The sequence below is a fragment of the Cucurbita pepo genome, chromosome LG09, assembly GCF_002806865.2.
Source record: "Cucurbita pepo subsp. pepo cultivar mu-cu-16 chromosome LG09, ASM280686v2, whole genome shotgun sequence".
In the NCBI taxonomy this organism is placed as follows: domain Eukaryota; kingdom Viridiplantae; phylum Streptophyta; class Magnoliopsida; order Cucurbitales; family Cucurbitaceae; genus Cucurbita; species Cucurbita pepo.
Genome location: NC_036646.1, coordinates 2,496,605 through 2,514,132, shown reverse-complemented (window position 1 = coordinate 2,514,132; position 17,528 = coordinate 2,496,605). Strand labels below are relative to the sequence as shown.

Genomic DNA, 17,528 nt, shown 5'->3' with positions numbered 1-17,528 from the left:
TAATTATGATTCGTAGTTTTGTAATTCTTGTCACTGAATCACTCTCTTCCTCTTTAAGGGAATACCATTTTTCCACTGTGGTGATGAATTACTACGCTCAAAATCAATGGATCGTGATTCATACAACTCTGGTGATTGGTTCAACAGGTCCTGTTCTTTTTTTTCTTTTTTCCTTTTTTCTTTTTTGCATTCAATTATTTATTAACATTTCGTAAAGATTTNTTTTGTAATTCTTGTCACTGAATCACTCTCTTCCTCTTTAAGGGAATACCATTTTTCCACTGTGGTGATGAATTACTACGCTCAAAATCAATGGATCGTGATTCATACAACTCTGGTGATTGGTTCAACAGGTCCTGTTTTCTGCAGTCTTTAAAAAAAAAAATTGTTCTAGTTTTCTGCAAATTTTATGCAATACATAATTTGGAACATATGATATATTACACATTGGGTATCAAATCCCATTTTCTCTAACTTAATATGGTATACTGCCAGTTATGGTTTGTCTTTGTTTACCTTGAATTGATTTTTACTTTTTTCAAAATCAGACTCGACTTCACTTACATGACAAATAATTGGGGCGTTGGCCTTCCTCCAAAAGAGAAGAATGAATACAATTGGCCTCTGTAAGTTTTACGAAATTTGCTAGATTTTGAGTAGCATTCCTTCTGCAAGTCTTCCTTCCCCTTCTGGAATCTGGAATAGGTGGAACTTATTCCTATTCTTAGAAAATTTGTGCGAGGTTTACTGGAAAGCTTTGNTTCCTTCTGCAAGTCTTCCTTCCCCTTCTGGAATCTGGAATAGATGGAACTTATTCCTATTCTTAAAAAATTTGTGGGAGGTTTACTGGAAAGCTTTTTTAATAATGTCATCCATTTTCAGAATAAAACCAAGACTGGCCGATCCCTCCTTCAAACCTAGTAAAAGTCACATTCTTGCTGCTGTGGAAAATTTTACAAATCTGTTACAAATCAGATACTCTTCACCACTTTTTCGTTTGAAGACAGCTAATGCTATCCAGGTAAGAATGCATGTTTAAGAATAATTGTCAGATGAAATACAATGTAAATTTTTAATTCAGCTGATTAATGTTGGGGACTTGAGATCCATGTTCAATAAAACGGCCTTTTTCTTGTACAAGAGCAACATAATACAGGGCTCAAAGCATCACTACTGTGTTGCAGGCTGGTCCACAATTTACACTGCTTTATTTCAATCTCTACTTTTTCGACCTACAAAATTGAAATGTTGTGGTTGAACCAGTTAAACTGGACATAACGTAGCACCATCTATTCAAACAGATATCAGTTAGCCTGCTTGTTTAAAGGCTTAGATGTATGACATCATTAGCTCGGTTTCCCTAGAATTGCTNACCAGTTAAACTGGACATAACGTAGCACCATCTATTCAAACAGATATCAGTTAGCCTGCTTGTTTAAAGGCTTAGATGTATGATATCATTAGCTCGGTTTCCCTGGAATTGTTAAAACACGACACACGTTTGGTTTGGATTGGAAAGGAATTTACTTTTCTGGTGCTTGTGATGTGAAGTGCCTTTGCCTTTTCTTGTGTAGAAACGGGTCCGTTTCCACAATACAGGCACGTCGCTTATACCTGGAGTCATAGTGATGAGCATTGAAGATGGGCAGGAAGGCATTCCTGGGTTAACCCAGCTGGATCCCATGTGAGTAGAATAGCTTTCTCTTTCTATCTAAGGATTTTACTCATAATAATATTGTTATCTCATGTTATCTGCAGTTACTCCTACATTGTTGTTGTGGTTAATGCACGCCCATCTGAGATTTCATTTCCTTGTCCTGCATTGCGCGCAAGAACTCTCCAATTACATCCCATTCAGGTAAATAAATACTCTCTTGAGATCCAACACTGCTTCGCTCCAAAAGAGAACTTTTGCTAACTATAGCTCTTATCTTTATTATTTGTGCTATGTCAACGTTTTAAATATGGCAGTTGATGTCAACCGATCCAATGGTTAAAAATTCAGCTTACGAGCCATCCACAGGATGCTTCATGGTGCCCTCAAGAACCACATCAGTATTTGTGGAGCTACGGTAGCATGAGTAGCCTCATCCTCCGGAATGGTACTCCCTTATTCTTATTCCATTTCAAAGTGTGATGAATATAAATTCATCATAGCACTATATGTTAAATCAAAAAGTCTAAGTTCATAGATAATTTTTTAATATATATGTCACAAGAAACTCAATAAGTGTCCTGCCAATACTATAAAAAGACAATCACAATAAGAGTTGGAATACAAGTCCTCTTACTCTAATGTTATGTCACATCATGAAATTTATCAATTTGATTCTTNCAAGTCCTCTTACTCTAATGTTATGTCACATCATGAAATTTATTAATTTGATTCTTCTCTCTATATAGTCCTATGCAATTTGCTGTTTAGTATATCTATAATATGAAGTAGTGCTTTTGATTTCTCTTCTCCAATGAAAAATCCAAGTTGAGAAGGACTATTATCGTTGGTCAATACTCCGAATACAAAATATCTTGGACTTAATCTAGCTTTCTCCATCAGGTGATGTTGTGACTGCCATTTCTTTTTGCCACCCTTCTACTCACACCCACCTCCCCAAGGGGGAAAATGGGCATTAATAATCAATCCTTCATACCCTTCTCTTTTATTATTACTCCAATAATGTCAATGATAGGGACTGAACCTTCAATTTTATCTTCAAATGGGCCCTACTTCTATGTGGATGGACAGTGGAACTGAAAGTGGAGGCTTTTGTTGAAGGGCTTTATGATCTCTTTCTTTTATTTGGATAATATACATACTCACTTTCTTAGTGCTTTTCTAAGGAGAAAATTCCTCTTCTGAGATAATATGTTGAGTCTTGGTATTGATAAGTGTATGACCATTATTCTTCCATCTTCCTTGAAAGATGTTCTGTAAAAGGAAATGTTTGGATGCCTTGAGTAAGAGAGGTTGGAGATTCATTACTACATAGATTGAGAAAACAACCATCCTTATCATTGACAAGTTTTAAATGATTTTAGTTTCTTTGTACCAAATAGTTTAAAGACCGCATAACCTAGCGGTATTTTGGTAGGCACCGTCTACTAAGAGGTCAAAAGTTTAGATCTTTTTATTCTTAAATGTGGTTGAACCAATAAGAGTCTGCATCGAAGAGGTGTTTGAACCTTGAACGGTCTCTAATAGGTATATACTTTCAATTCCATATCTATTAAGTTTTTAAACTTTGCTCAGGATTTGCGAGAAAACATTTGAGACCACTCTAGTGTCATTGGATTGAGGCCGTCCCTCTCATCATGGGAAATTCCTCTCATCACTTGCCTTATGTCCTCTATGATAACTCTCGAAATTGCGCAACTTAATGTCATGTTTGAAACCCATTAAACATAAAATTGAAAATCATGATATTTATTAAATATTTTTAAACGTTTAAGAGCCCTTATCAAACCGGTGCTATTTCAGACAGATCGGTGTATGATTAAATTCAAATTTATTAATACTATAGATTTAAAAAAGGATTAAAAAAAAAAAAAGCAGACTTTTAGAGAGAGATTGAGATGGATTCTCCCCTCACAAATTCTTTCATGTAGCATTAAAAAAAAAGGGAGAAAGTTGGTTATAGTCACTTGCACACATAGTTGTTCATTACTTGCTTCCAAGCTAGCTCTAATTAATATTCCCACGCTTCACTTCAAATCTTTCCTATTTTTCTTTTATAAACAATTGAAATTAGGATGACAAGTGGCTTCATTTCAACCCTTGGATTGATGGCTTCGCAAATCATTTGCCTTTTTGTAAGTTTCTCCTTTAACGTGCCGCACACAACCAATATATTTTAACATACCATATGATTCTTCACTTGTACCAAACTCTTGTAGAGCCATTGACTTTCCATTATGCATGCATCATGCTCTCTAAACCAATCAAATCATGCCATGTAAGCTAATCTCTTTTTTCTTTAATATGTCTAATGATTGGACGGGTCTTTTTTTTCTTCAATTTATAATGTCTTTTTTAACGACTAATTAGCATCGGTATAATGCTCCATACCCAGAATTTGAAATCTGGGTTTGACACGTAATGGCCCCGATATTCTCCTGTATCCACTACAACAACACTGCCACGTTATTACTTATCTTGAACTACTAAGAATAAGATTATCCCCACAAAACAACACTGGTATTCCTGGGGGACGTTCAACAAAGAACACCTANTAATGCTCCATACCCAGAATTTGAAATCTGGGTTTGACACGTAATGGCCCCGATATTCTCCTATATCCACTACAACAACACTGCCACGTTATTACTTATCTTGAACTACTAAGAATAAGATTATCCTCACAAAACAACACTGGTATTCCTGGGAGGACGTTCAACAAAGAACACCTTGTTAGTATGAGTAATAATTATCCGTTCTTTTAAGATTTTCTGAACCATAAACTTTATATCATCTGGATCATTTTCATTTAGATATGATCCTGATTCATTAATGTACTGCTCTTTTACTCGGGTGTCACAATTAGTCAGTAGAAATACAATATTATTTTTGATNATGAGTAATAATTATCCGTTCTTTTAAGATTTTCTGAACCATAAACTTTATATCATCTGGATCATTTTCATTTAGATATGATCCTGATTCATTAATGTACTGCTCTTTTACTAGGGTGATTAGTCAGTAGAAAATTTTGACGGTTTTACTATAATTTTTTACCAACTGAACTAAGAATTAGTCTTTTCTTTAGACAAGTATTAGTTGATGAGTATTAAGTCAACTTTAAGGGATTTTGAAATGCCACGAAACTTTGGCACGATTATATAAAGTGTGGGTCGCTTTCGTTTTGGGTAGATATGCCAAATATTTCTTAATCAAATAGCTTCTTCATCAATTCCATCATCATCTCAGGTAACATCCTAAGTAAGTAGCCCTCCCCACCACTCTTAAAATCCTTTCTTTTAGTCTTCCCTCTACTTTAATCTTAATTTGTTCGATGTCACTCTCAACCTCACAGTTTTAAAACAGGTCTATTAAGGAGAGATTTTCACATCCTTATAAGGACTAGTCCGGTGTCTTGACTCTAATACCATTTATAACAATTTAAGTCCACTAAGCGTTACGTATTGTCGTCAACCTCGTGATTTTAAAATGCGTTTACTAAGAAGAGGTTTTCACACTCTTATAAGAAATGTTTAGTATGATCCCACTAATGTGGGATCTCACAAGGATCTACTAGTCAGTCAGAGCCAGTCATCAGATGGTACGAAATACTGGTCGAAGTAGGGTTATATAGTAGACCCGTTTTAGCATCCGTTAGGGAGAAAATGAATTAAAAAAAAAAAAAAAAGAGTAAATAATAGAATAATGAAGCATGCTTGTGTTTTTGGCAATGACCTATGAAACTTGTTCACAAATATATTTAATTTAAATAAAGAAAGGCAAAATAATTATGAGCATAATTCAGTAATTGCCTAAAGATACTCACTTATCCACATCTTGATTTGGTTCTTATTTTATATTTCTCCAATGAAGACCTTCTCTTAAGGTAACTATTTAATTCATTTCTTTATATGAAATCATTATTTAATTTCATTAAATTTACCCTCAATCCTTAATTATTATTATTTTTGGATTTTAAATATTATTGGTTCTAAGAAGAATATTCGGCCTAAGTATTAGTGTTTAAGTTATTGATATTATATGATCGAGAAAATATACTTTTGTCAGTTGAGTTATGTTCATATTGGTTAATCTAGTACTCGTAAGAGAATTTTCTTTAAATTACAGTTTGTGCCTGTTTGTGTTATAATATACATGGCAGATTTGAACCAATAACACGAAANTATTGGTTAATCTAGTACTCGTAAGAGAATTTTCTTTAAATTATAGTTTGTGCCTGTTTGTGTTATAATATACATGGCAGATTTGAACCAATAACACGAAAATTTTCAGTCCTCTGTCCTACCAACTAAGCTATACCGGCCATTTCTGACACATTATCTCTATCCAATCAACTAAGTTATACCGGCCATTTCTGACACATGATCTCTGTCCTATCAACTAAGCTATACCGGCCATTTCTGACATTTTATCTCTGTCCTACCAACTAAGCTATACCGGCCATTTCTGACACATTATCTCTATCCTATCAACTAAGCTATACCGGCCATTTCTGACACATTATCTTTATTTATTTTTATAGCAGATTTGAACCGGTAATACGAAGATTTTCCGTCTCTGTTCTACCAATTGAGTTATACCGGCCCTTTCTGACACATTATCCTTATTTATTTTCATAGCAGATTTGAACCGGTAACACAAACATTTTCAGTCGTCTGCTCTACCATTGGTGACCCAAAAAACTTGATTAACTCAGTACCGTTTGAATTGGGTTGAATTCAAATAAATAAAATTTTTTATGGATTGAATTAGTTTAAAGTGGGTGAAATCGAACCAACTCATTTCATTATTAATTTTATTATTATTATTATTATTATTATATATANTTTTTTTTTTTTTTTTTTCTTTTTCTTTTTTTTTTCTTACAACACAATTATATAAATAACTTTTATTAAAAACAAAAAAATTTGAATAAATAACGAGACCAATCCCAACCAACTCAATCCAAAAAAATTAACAAACATTGTTTAGGTTCGAAAATTTTCCGACCCGAACACTTGAATTTAGTCTAGAAATGTCTGAACCCGACCAAACTCAAATAGAAACTTTATGAAAAAAAAAATGAAAAAAAAGACATTATGAAACTCCCAATTTAAGGGAAATGGCATGTGAAAACACAGTTGTTATTGTGGGCAAAGCAAAAATGGTAGCTTTTTTAAAACGAGTGGCCATGGAAGGTTTCAAAATATTTAATAACAGGAATCAGAAGAAGAAGAAGAAGAAGAAGGAAGTGGTGGGTGCACCGCAGATTCCGTGCGTACAGCCTTGCACTCCAATCATCTCATTCACCAAAACTAATGCCCTTTTGCTTCCTCCCTCCTCTTCTCTCTCTCTCCCCCTCTAAACAATACTATATTCTCGAGTTTCCTTCATCAAAGTTATTTCGTTTTCGTACCCGAGCTTCGAAAACGTTCCTTCTTAGCTCCCCAACTTGAGTACTGGGTGCTCGACGCGTTAAAATGTATATATGTATTCTCGACTAAAAGGCTGGATATTTGAATTCTCCTCTTCTCAATTGAACTAATAATTATGATATTCACTAGCGGATATTCCCCACTTCAGCTGGTTATGCATCACCCTTAGTCCACAGTTTTATGTCTCTACTAGAGAGATGTTTCTACACTCTTACAAGGTATGGTTCGTTCCCCTCTCCAACCGATGTAGTATCTCACAGTCCACATCTCTTGAGGGCCCATTGTAAGACCCCACGTCAATCGGATAGTAGAATGAATCATTACTTAACAGTGTGAAAATCTCTCCCTAACAAACCCGTTTTAAAACTAAGACTAACAGTTATACGTAACGGGTTAAAGCGAACAATATTTTAAAAAAAAAATTTAACAATTTAAGAGTATTAATGAAAATCTAAAAGTACTAAGTATTTTTTAAAATAGAGTATTAGCCTTTTCTATTCAAAATTATATTTTTTAAAATTTTAAGTTATTGAAAATACAAAATTTATGAATATTTTTATTAATTTAATTCTGAATAAATAAAATAGATCTTATTAACATTTACTAGATATTGTCCACTTTAGTTTAGTCGGTCACACATAGCCATAAACATAACAAGAAGTCACCACTAGTAGATATTGTCCGCTTTAGTCTGTTACAAAGAGCTATTAGCGTTACAATTTTAAAACGCATCTACGAGATTTCTGCCTTCTTAGAAAAAATGATTCGTTTCCCTCTCCAACCAATACGAAGTAAAGAAGATTGATTGGGTGGTGTCGTGTTTTGTGGAACAAGGCGTGGGTAACACATAATAAGCTGACAAGAACAGAATAGAACAGAACAAAACAATGAAAAAACTCCATTCTTTTAGGACTCCCAAATCTCTCCTTCTCTCTCTGTCTCTCTGTCTCTCTGTTTCTCTGTCTCTCTGTCTCTCTCCTCAAAATCTACCATTTAAGCCGATTCTTTCTTAGCCATGAATTTAGCTTTGCTTTTCCCCAACAAGCTACTGAGCTTCCAAATTACCTTAATTTAGACAAGCCCTCAAATTTCCATGGCCCCTTCCTTTCATCCCTCCTCTTAGATTTGTCCTTCCCCTTAGTTCTTAAACAAAACTAACAAACAAACCTCCCCTTCCTTCCTCCATCAATCTCCTGCTACTCTGCCTCCCTAAATTTGCCCTCTTTCTGTTAAACTCTTCCCTATATGTATATATATATATATCTATATATGTATAGCAAAGCTTCTTAGCCTTCAAAAACATTCATACTTCACTGTTTCATTGAGATCCAATCCTTTCTTTCTTTGTCTATATATATATATATATTGTGTGTGTGTGTGTGTATATATATATATATATATATATACTCTGTTCTTCTGTTGCTTCCTTTCCTTTCCTTTCTTCTCGAGTTCGTCTTCTTTTTCGAAAATTTTCTGAAGAAGGATGGAAGGAAGGAAGGAAGGAAGAATGGAGGTTGATCATGAAGATGGAGTTATGGGGTCCAAAGAACAGGCTTTGATAGCCAAAGGTAAGAGAACAAAGCGCCCAAGGCTTCATTCTCCTACCCCTTTTACCATTTCTTCAAATGGGGAAGCAGGATTTGTTGTTCTTGATCATGATCATGATCATGATTCTAATGTTGTAGCAGAAAACAATGATTTTGTAGCAGAAAACAATGATTTTGTAGCAGAAAACAATGATTATGTTGCGGTTCCGGTTCATAATGTTAGTTTTTCTCCTTCGTCGTCGTCGGCTGAATTGCAGCCATCTATCACGACAGACGAAGAGGAAGACATGGCTAATTGTCTCATTCTCCTTGCTCAAGGGAGACCCCAGACACCGAAACATGTCGACAACAACCGGAGTACGGTCGGAGCTGAAAAGGGTGTGGGGATTGGATGCTATGGGTATGAGTGCAAGACATGTTATAGGACATTCCCTTCATTTCAAGCTTTGGGAGGACATAGAGCTAGCCATAAGAAGTCTAAGGCCATTGAAGCTGAAAAGAAGGTCTTGTTGTGTTCAGATGATGAAGAGATACAATTTAAGAACAATATGACACATTCAATTTCTCTGCAATTGAATCAGAAAGGAAGTTTGTGTAGCAATGGTAAGGGTAAAGTTCATGAGTGTGCTATTTGTGGAGCTGAATTTACTTCTGGGCAGGCCTTGGGTGGTCATATGAGACGCCACCGTGCCATGCCGGTTGCGATGAACACGGCGTTGTCTCTGACTCCAATGGCCATGGAAGGTGAGGATCAAAGACAACCAAAACGACAANGTTTAGTCGGTCACACATAGCCATAAACATAACAAGAAGTCACCACTAGTAGATATTGTCCGCTTTAGTCTGTTACAAAGAGCTATTAGCGTTACAATTTTAAAACGCATCTACGAGATTTCTGCCTTCTTAGAAAAAATGATTCGTTTCCCTCTCCAACCAATACGAAGTAAAGAAGATTGATTGGGTGGTGTCGTGTTTTGTGGAACAAGGCGTGGGTAACACATAATAAGCTGACAAGAACAGAATAGAACAGAACAAAACAATGAAAAAACTCCATTCTTTTAGGACTCCCAAATCTCTCCTTCTCTCTCTGTCTCTCTGTCTCTCTGTTTCTCTGTCTCTCTGTCTCTCTCCTCAAAATCTACCATTTAAGCCGATTCTTTCTTAGCCATGAATTTAGCTTTGCTTTTCCCCAACAAGCTACTGAGCTTCCAAATTACCTTAATTTAGACAAGCCCTCAAATTTCCATGGCCCCTTCCTTTCATCCCTCCTCTTAGATTTGTCCTTCCCCTTAGTTCTTAAACAAAACTAACAAACAAACCTCCCCTTCCTTCCTCCATCAATCTCCTGCTACTCTGCCTCCCTAAATTTGCCCTCTTTCTGTTAAACTCTTCCCTATATGTATATATATATATATCTATATATGTATAGCAAAGCTTCTTAGCCTTCAAAAACATTCATACTTCACTGTTTCATTGAGATCCAATCCTTTCTTTCTTTGTCTATATATATATATATATTGTGTGTGTGTGTGTGTATATATATATATATATATATATACTCTGTTCTTCTGTTGCTTCCTTTCCTTTCCTTTCTTCTCGAGTTCGTCTTCTTTTTCGAAAATTTTCTGAAGAAGGATGGAAGGAAGGAAGGAAGGAAGAATGGAGGTTGATCATGAAGATGGAGTTATGGGGTCCAAAGAACAGGCTTTGATAGCCAAAGGTAAGAGAACAAAGCGCCCAAGGCTTCATTCTCCTACCCCTTTTACCATTTCTTCAAATGGGGAAGCAGGATTTGTTGTTCTTGATCATGATCATGATCATGATTCTAATGTTGTAGCAGAAAACAATGATTTTGTAGCAGAAAACAATGATTTTGTAGCAGAAAACAATGATTATGTTGCGGTTCCGGTTCATAATGTTAGTTTTTCTCCTTCGTCGTCGTCGGCTGAATTGCAGCCATCTATCACGACAGACGAAGAGGAAGACATGGCTAATTGTCTCATTCTCCTTGCTCAAGGGAGACCCCAGACACCGAAACATGTCGACAACAACCGGAGTACGGTCGGAGCTGAAAAGGGTGTGGGGATTGGATGCTATGGGTATGAGTGCAAGACATGTTATAGGACATTCCCTTCATTTCAAGCTTTGGGAGGACATAGAGCTAGCCATAAGAAGTCTAAGGCCATTGAAGCTGAAAAGAAGGTCTTGTTGTGTTCAGATGATGAAGAGATACAATTTAAGAACAATATGACACATTCAATTTCTCTGCAATTGAATCAGAAAGGAAGTTTGTGTAGCAATGGTAAGGGTAAAGTTCATGAGTGTGCTATTTGTGGAGCTGAATTTACTTCTGGGCAGGCCTTGGGTGGTCATATGAGACGCCACCGTGCCATGCCGGTTGCGATGAACACGGCGTTGTCTCTGACTCCAATGGCCATGGAAGGTGAGGATCAAAGACAACCAAAACGACAAAGAAACATGGTTTCTTTGGATTTGGACCTCAATCTTCCTGCCCCTCAAGAACATGATCATCATAGAGAATCCAAGTTTATGATAAAGTCAAACCAATACCAGCAACAGCAAACACAACATCAGACACAACAGCAGACACAACAGCAGACACAACATCAGACACAACAACAACAACAGTATAAGCAACAACAACAACAAAAACAACAGCAGCAGCAGCAGCAGCAGCCACTTGTTTTTCCTGCCAGGACTTTGGTTGACTGTCATTACTAAGGATGGATAAGAATTCTGAACTTTTTCCACCATTGTTACTGATAATCGACTAGACGCGATTATGTGAAGTTATCGTCTTCGTTTTCTTCTCCCTTTTGTTTGGAAACTTTACGTTTCAATGTCATCAAATTCTTTCATATCTTATTTTCCTTTTTTTTTTTTTTTACAACTTTGAGAAACTTTTCTAATGGAATTACTGAAATTCTTTTCTGAAACACTTTGTTAGGATTGCCTCTTAAGCTTTTTGTTCATGAGAACTGAATGAATGATGGGCATCTTTGTTTTGCTCTTCTTTTAGTTGAAGTAAATGTGATATCACTTAGAGAGAGAGAGATGGATGTTTGGCTAAGCCCCGACACCACCCCGTGAAGCCATCTCTCTCTTTCTCGGAGCGGTGACAAGAATTGTAACAACTCAAGTCCACCCCTAGCAGATATTGTAATCTTTGGGTTTTTTCTTTCAGGTTTCCCTTCAAGGTTTTTAAAACGCATCTGTTAGGGAGAGTTTTCTACACCCTTATAAAGAATGTTTCGTTCCCCTCTCCAACTGGTGTAGGGTCTCAGAAGCTGTAGTTTGTCATTTAGGCTATAAGGTTTAAGCTGATGTCGACAAGTAACGGCTCAAGCTCACCGCTAGTAGATATTGCACTCTTTGGGCTTTCCCTTTCAGGTTTCCCTAAAAGGTTTTTAAAACGTGTCTGCTAGGGAAAGGTTTCCACACCCTTATAAAGAATGTTTCGTTCTCCTCTCTAACCGAGGTGGGATCTCACAAGAATAGACCAACAAGTACAGGAAGGCAGTGAGTAGCTACAATATGCACATGAATCCACCTTTTGTCTTTTTTTTTTCTCTCCAAACCATCAAAAAAACATTTAAAATAATGCTACCCATTAGCCAAGTTTTGTTCTTTTCTTTGCTCTTGGTCCACTCTTCTGTTAGTTACTACCCCACTCAAACACACCTAAGCAAGATGTGGAGTATTGGTTTTTATACTTTACGACCAAACACATTTTAATATGGTCCAGTGGCTTCTGAAACCTTCTGATGTCTTAAACCCATCACCTTCTAATCAGCTCATCCAATGTCATTCAACTCGTTCCTTACAACACTTTCTTTATTCAATCAGTTGTCTTAACTAATCTTCTTGCCTTAATGTCTTTACCCACCTAACCTTCTCAAGTAAGATAAGGATCATGTCGTGTGAGATTCCGCATCAGTTGGGGAGGAGAAGGAAACATTCTTTATAAGGGTGTGGAAACTTCTCCCTAGCATACGCGTTTTAAAAAACCTTGAGGAAAAGCCCAAAGAGGACAATATCTGCTAGCGGTGGGCTTGAGCTGTTACATGTTAACATCAAGCACGAACTTGTAGAAGTCAAGAGGTTGGCCATGGCAAGTGGAGGATTTGTTTGCTAATTTGAGGAGTTGAATTAAATCTTATAGCCTAAATCACAAACTAAAGGTAATGGATTGAACTGGGCTGGGCTAGTTTGGAGGTTTTCAGTTTTCATGTGAGATCCCACATCGGTTGGGGAGGAGAATGGAGCATTCTTTATAAAGGTGTGGAAACCTATCTTTAGCAAACGCGTTTTAAAAACCTTGAGGGGAAGTCCGAAAAAGAAAGCCCAAAGAGAACAATATCTACTAGTAGTGGGCTTGGGTCGTTACAGATGGTATTAAAGCCAAACACTAGGCAATTTGCTAGCGAAGAGGCTGAACCCCGAAGGGGGGTGGACACGAGGCGGTGTGCCAACAAAGACATTGGGCTCCAAAGGGGGGTGGATTGAGGGTTCCCACATCGATTAAAGAAGGGAACGTGTGCCAACAAGGATGTTGGGGGGATACATTGTGAGATCCCACATTGGTTGGGAGGAGAACGAAGCATTCTTTATAAGGGTGTGGAAACTTCTCCCTAGCAAACGCGTTTTAAAAACCTTGAGGGGAAGCTCAAAAGAGAAAGCCCAAAGAAGACAATATCTGGTAGCGGTGGGCTTAGGCCGTTACAGGTCAAAATCATGAGATTGTTATTGGGTTTTCCTTGTTTTGTCATAATTTTGTTCATACCCAACAACCTGATTAAGGCTAACTTTAGGTTCAAGTTTACTGAATCCTGTTCTTTTTCAACTTTGTTCTTAACTTGCTTCTTATTTGATGCTTTTTTAAGTTTTAATTTGAACAAATGGAAGGCGTTGAAGATATAAGAAGCTTTCAAAATAACATTAATGAATCAGTTTGTGAGTATAGATGTCACAGACAGAATTTCCCCCTGTTGCAGGTCTCATAGGTTTTATCAGACAGTATTCAAACGAACAGTAATAGCTTAGCTTTATCGAGTCTTCATAATCGCTGACCCACAATCACGGTCGGAGGCGATGCTCCAGCAAGGAAGAAGATTGATTAAAAATCCCTGTTAACAAACAAAACATCCCATAGTGATCAGTTTTATGGTTCAAGTGAAGACAACTTCCTAGGATGTTTGTGAATCTATGAACCAAACATAATGTTTCCTAGGATTGTGACATTAAGCAACAAACAAGAACATGCTATGTTAGGAACAGAAACAAAAAGAATGTTAAGGGAAGCTATACAAACCGCAAAAAAGGAGGTTTTCCGGGGGAGGGCGCTCCTTAGCTGGGTTAGGATCATTGTCATGAACTCTTATGTAAAGTTCTTGACCAAGAAACCAGTTTTTCAAGAGCTGTGACCTTAAATTCCACATCCCTGGGTTGTCTAGGAAAGCATAAACTGCAGTCCAACCTCCGGGGTAGACCTGTACCGTTGATCTCACGACCGGATCGAATAGGTTGTATGTCGTACGCAATGCAGCCGTCCAATCTCCATCTCCGAACCTGGAAGTCATACACTAATCAGAACAGTTTTACAAAGAGAACCATCTTCAGATGGTTAAGCTCAGAACACTTTCTGTGATACTTACCCGACAACGTAGAACCCGAAACCGTCTAGGTGCCAAGAATCTATGAACTCCAAGTTGTTTTTAAAGACAAGTTCTATCCAACCCTTGTGGTTTCCAGTGACAACAGAAACTCCAAAAGAAGCATTAAGATTAACAGATTGAACAGGAAATGCATCAAGTTGGTATACCCCGGAACCATTAACTAATTGATCGGCGAGCTTCAACGGGGTATCGATTGTGAGATACGACACGTTGTTGACAACAATGTGTGGCGATCCCTTAATTACACCCTCTGAGTTTTGAAGGATGAACGTTTGTGATATGGTCACATTTGTTACATTGAAGGTTCCTTGTGGATTTGGCCTTGCAGCTCCTGTGGTCATGTTCCATCTGTGCAGGAACATATGGAGAATCAGATACTAATTATGAGCACTTGTTCATCTTTGGTTGTGACATATTTACCTAATGGATTTGGCTTGATCTATTGAGAAGTTGATATCAAATGGATCGGGGCCAGTCGGTAGAGGGCCAACGGGTTGTGCAACGGAATTCGAATAGTGTAGCACTCCAACGCCGACGAGGCTGCTAAATTCTGTGGCATTCAGCAACTTAGGAGATGCTACAATGAAATAATCAGCATCCACCTGATTTGCAGTGACAAGAACAGAATAGGACTGCCCCACATGAACATCAAGTGAATCTAATATGGTCTGATTGGTGTAAGATCCTTCTGTCTCAACCAACAACATTCTATGGTTCTGAATCCTGAAGTTGAAACTAAGAGTCGTCCCCACGTTCGATATCCTGAACCGGTAAACGTTCCCTGCAAGCCATATCATTCGAGTTCAAGAAACTTTAAGATGCACTTGCATAGCAACAGCAACAGCAATAGCATGGTTACCTTGAGTGACAGTAAATGATTCAAAGGCTTTTCCTTGTGGGTTGCCAAAAGGTGGCTTCCCATTCATCAACATGATGTTTGGGATGCTATCGAATGCGATTGTTGGATCGGTCATTAAGGATCGGGTTACCTATTTGAATAACGTGCAGAAACAAATGCATTAAGCTCGAGAAATCCAGAGGAAAAACCAAAAACAACATAGAACTCCCAACATGCTTTAAGAATAAGACTAGTAGTACAGTTACTGTGAGATCTCACATCGATTGGAGAGGGGAATGAAACATTCTTTATAAGGGTGTGGAAATCTCTTCCTAGCAGACACGTTTTAAAATCTCAAGGGGAAGCCTGGAAGAGAAAGCCCAAAGAGGACAATATCTTAGCGGTGGACTTGAGCTGTTACAAATGGTATCAGAGCCAGACATCGGACGGTGTGTCTGCGGGGACACTGAGCCTTTAAGGGGGGTGGACACCGGGCAGTGTGCCAATGAGGACACTAAGCCTCAAACGGGGGTGGACACCGAGCGGTGTGCCAACGAGGATGCTGGGTGCCGAAGAGAGGTGGATTGTGAGATCCCACGTCGATGGGAGAGGAGAACGAGTACCAACGAGAACGCTGGCCCCGGAGGGGAGTGGATTGTGAGATCCCACAACGATCGGAGAGGGGGAACAAAACATTCTTTATAAGGGTGTGAAAACTTCTCCCTAGCAGATGTGTTTTAAAACCTTGAGGGGAAGCCGGAATGGAAAACCCAAAAGAAGACAATATCAGCTGGTGGTGGGCTTGGGCTATTACAAATGGTATCAGAGTCAAGCACCGGACGGTGTGTCAACGAGGACACTGAGCCTCGAAGGGGGGTGGACACCAGGCGGTATGTCAGTAAGGACACTGAGCCTCGAAGGGGGTAGACACCAGGCGGTGTGCCAACGAGGATGCTGGGTCCCAGAGGGGGGTGGATTGTAAGATCCCACTTCGAAGGGAGAGGAGAACGAGTGCCAAGAGGACACTGGCCCCCAAAAGGGGGATGCATTGTGAGATCTCACATCGATTTTATAAAGATGTAGAAACCTAACCGTAGTAGACGCGTTTTAAAACCTTGAATGAAAGCTCGAAAGAAAAAGCCCAAAAAGGATAACATCTACTAGTAGTGGGCTTGAGCTGTTACCGTTACCTTATAGTTATCAAAAGACCAATCACCAATGAGAAGATCAAACTCATCTTCCGGTTTTGCAAACGGAACAGCGATCACATTCCGATTATTGACACGAATCGGTCCAAATCCTCCAGCCGCCTTCTGAAAGTTGATAGATGGAAAGTAGAAGAAGCTACCAATTTGATCCTTAGTCTGAAACACATAGGTCCAGTTTGTACCAGGCAAAATAGGACAGTTTGTTCCAGAAACACCATCTTGCCATGAATTTAGCCTTTGTTGTATCCCATTCCTACATCAACCAACCCCCAAAAACCTCAAAAAAAAACATACACAAATCCAACATTTTTGTTCCTCAAACATTATCCACATTCATACCATGTAAAAAGAAGAGGCTCATCCAAATTGTTAAAGACATTCACATGAACAAAATCATTCGTTGTGGTATTAATCAAAGGTCCTGGGAACAACCCATTAATGGCAATAACCTAAAAACCAAGAGAAACAAAGAACAGTAAAGTTACAGAGCTCAATCAATATCAACAATGGCAGAATCAATACACATTCTTACAGGCTGCAGCTGAGACACCGGCTGGATTGTGGAGTCTAGGGCCACGTTCCATTCAAGAAAGATATCAATGGCGTTCACAGTGATAGCAAAAAGGCCAATAAGAACAAGATGAACAAATGGGTACCTGTGGAAACCAGTAAAAGCCATTGTAGTGGGAACAGAACAGAGGAAGGGCATAGATTCATGTTGCAATGATGTGGGGTTATAAACAGGAGGAGATTTCCAAGAAAGATGGAGGGGAAAAGGAAAAAAACAAAAGGAATGAAGGAATGAAATGTGTTGAATATTAAACAGAGCCGGCAGCGGCTGTTTTGGCTCTGTTTTGGATGAATGAGGCTGAAAAGGGACGAAGTTTCTTAGTTGAAGGCTTGAAACTGGCTTGGCCGGGTTTTTCCCTTTTGACAAATGTCATCATGGCCTGAGATTACAAGGCTGCTGATGATCTTATTGATTTTGAAAGTTAATATGTTTGTTTCAATTTTTTATTTTGGTCAAGAACACGACCCTCCATGGTATCATATTGTCCACTTTGAGAGTATTTTTTGTTTATAAACAACTCATGATCGTTCCCTAAATTAGCCGATGTGGGACTTGTCT

The 17,528-nt window shown here is 38.2% G+C and overlaps 4 protein-coding genes across 4 annotated transcripts; 3 read left to right on the top strand and 1 right to left on the bottom strand.

The window, feature by feature from the left end:
• The first annotated feature begins 30 nt into the window (after positions 1–30).
• On the top strand, positions 31–2,324 carry LOC111802302 (pullulanase 1, chloroplastic-like). Its single transcript, XM_023686613.1, has 6 exons — positions 31–147; positions 549–626; positions 883–1,021; positions 1,575–1,684; positions 1,759–1,858; positions 1,972–2,324. The coding sequence occupies exons 1-6, from the start codon at positions 107–109 to the stop codon at positions 2,074–2,076; spliced, it is 573 nt and encodes a 190-aa protein (XP_023542381.1). The 5' UTR covers positions 31–106; the 3' UTR covers positions 2,077–2,324.
• A 6,230-nt stretch (positions 2,325–8,554) lies between these two features.
• LOC111802020 (zinc finger protein ZAT5-like) lies at positions 8,555–9,451 on the top strand. Its single transcript, XM_023686278.1, has one exon. It carries the CDS (start codon positions 8,594–8,596, stop codon positions 9,449–9,451), a length of 858 nt encoding a protein of 285 aa, XP_023542046.1. The 5' UTR covers positions 8,555–8,593.
• An 802-nt stretch (positions 9,452–10,253) lies between these two features.
• Positions 10,254–11,534, top strand: LOC111802257 (zinc finger protein ZAT5-like). Its single transcript, XM_023686557.1, has one exon. The coding sequence runs from the start codon at positions 10,293–10,295 to the stop codon at positions 11,397–11,399; it is 1,107 nt and encodes a 368-aa protein (XP_023542325.1). The 5' UTR covers positions 10,254–10,292; the 3' UTR covers positions 11,400–11,534.
• Positions 11,535–13,697: 2,163 nt separating this feature from the next.
• LOC111802407 (monocopper oxidase-like protein SKU5) lies at positions 13,698–17,175 on the bottom strand. Its single transcript, XM_023686758.1, has 8 exons — positions 16,932–17,175; positions 16,739–16,848; positions 16,382–16,652; positions 15,213–15,342; positions 14,774–15,134; positions 14,333–14,701; positions 13,990–14,246; positions 13,698–13,804 (listed from the first exon to the last, which is right to left on the bottom strand). The coding sequence occupies exons 1-8, from the start codon at positions 17,106–17,108 to the stop codon at positions 13,755–13,757; spliced, it is 1,725 nt and encodes a 574-aa protein (XP_023542526.1). The 5' UTR covers positions 17,109–17,175; the 3' UTR covers positions 13,698–13,754.
• Positions 17,176–17,528: the final 353 nt, after the last annotated feature.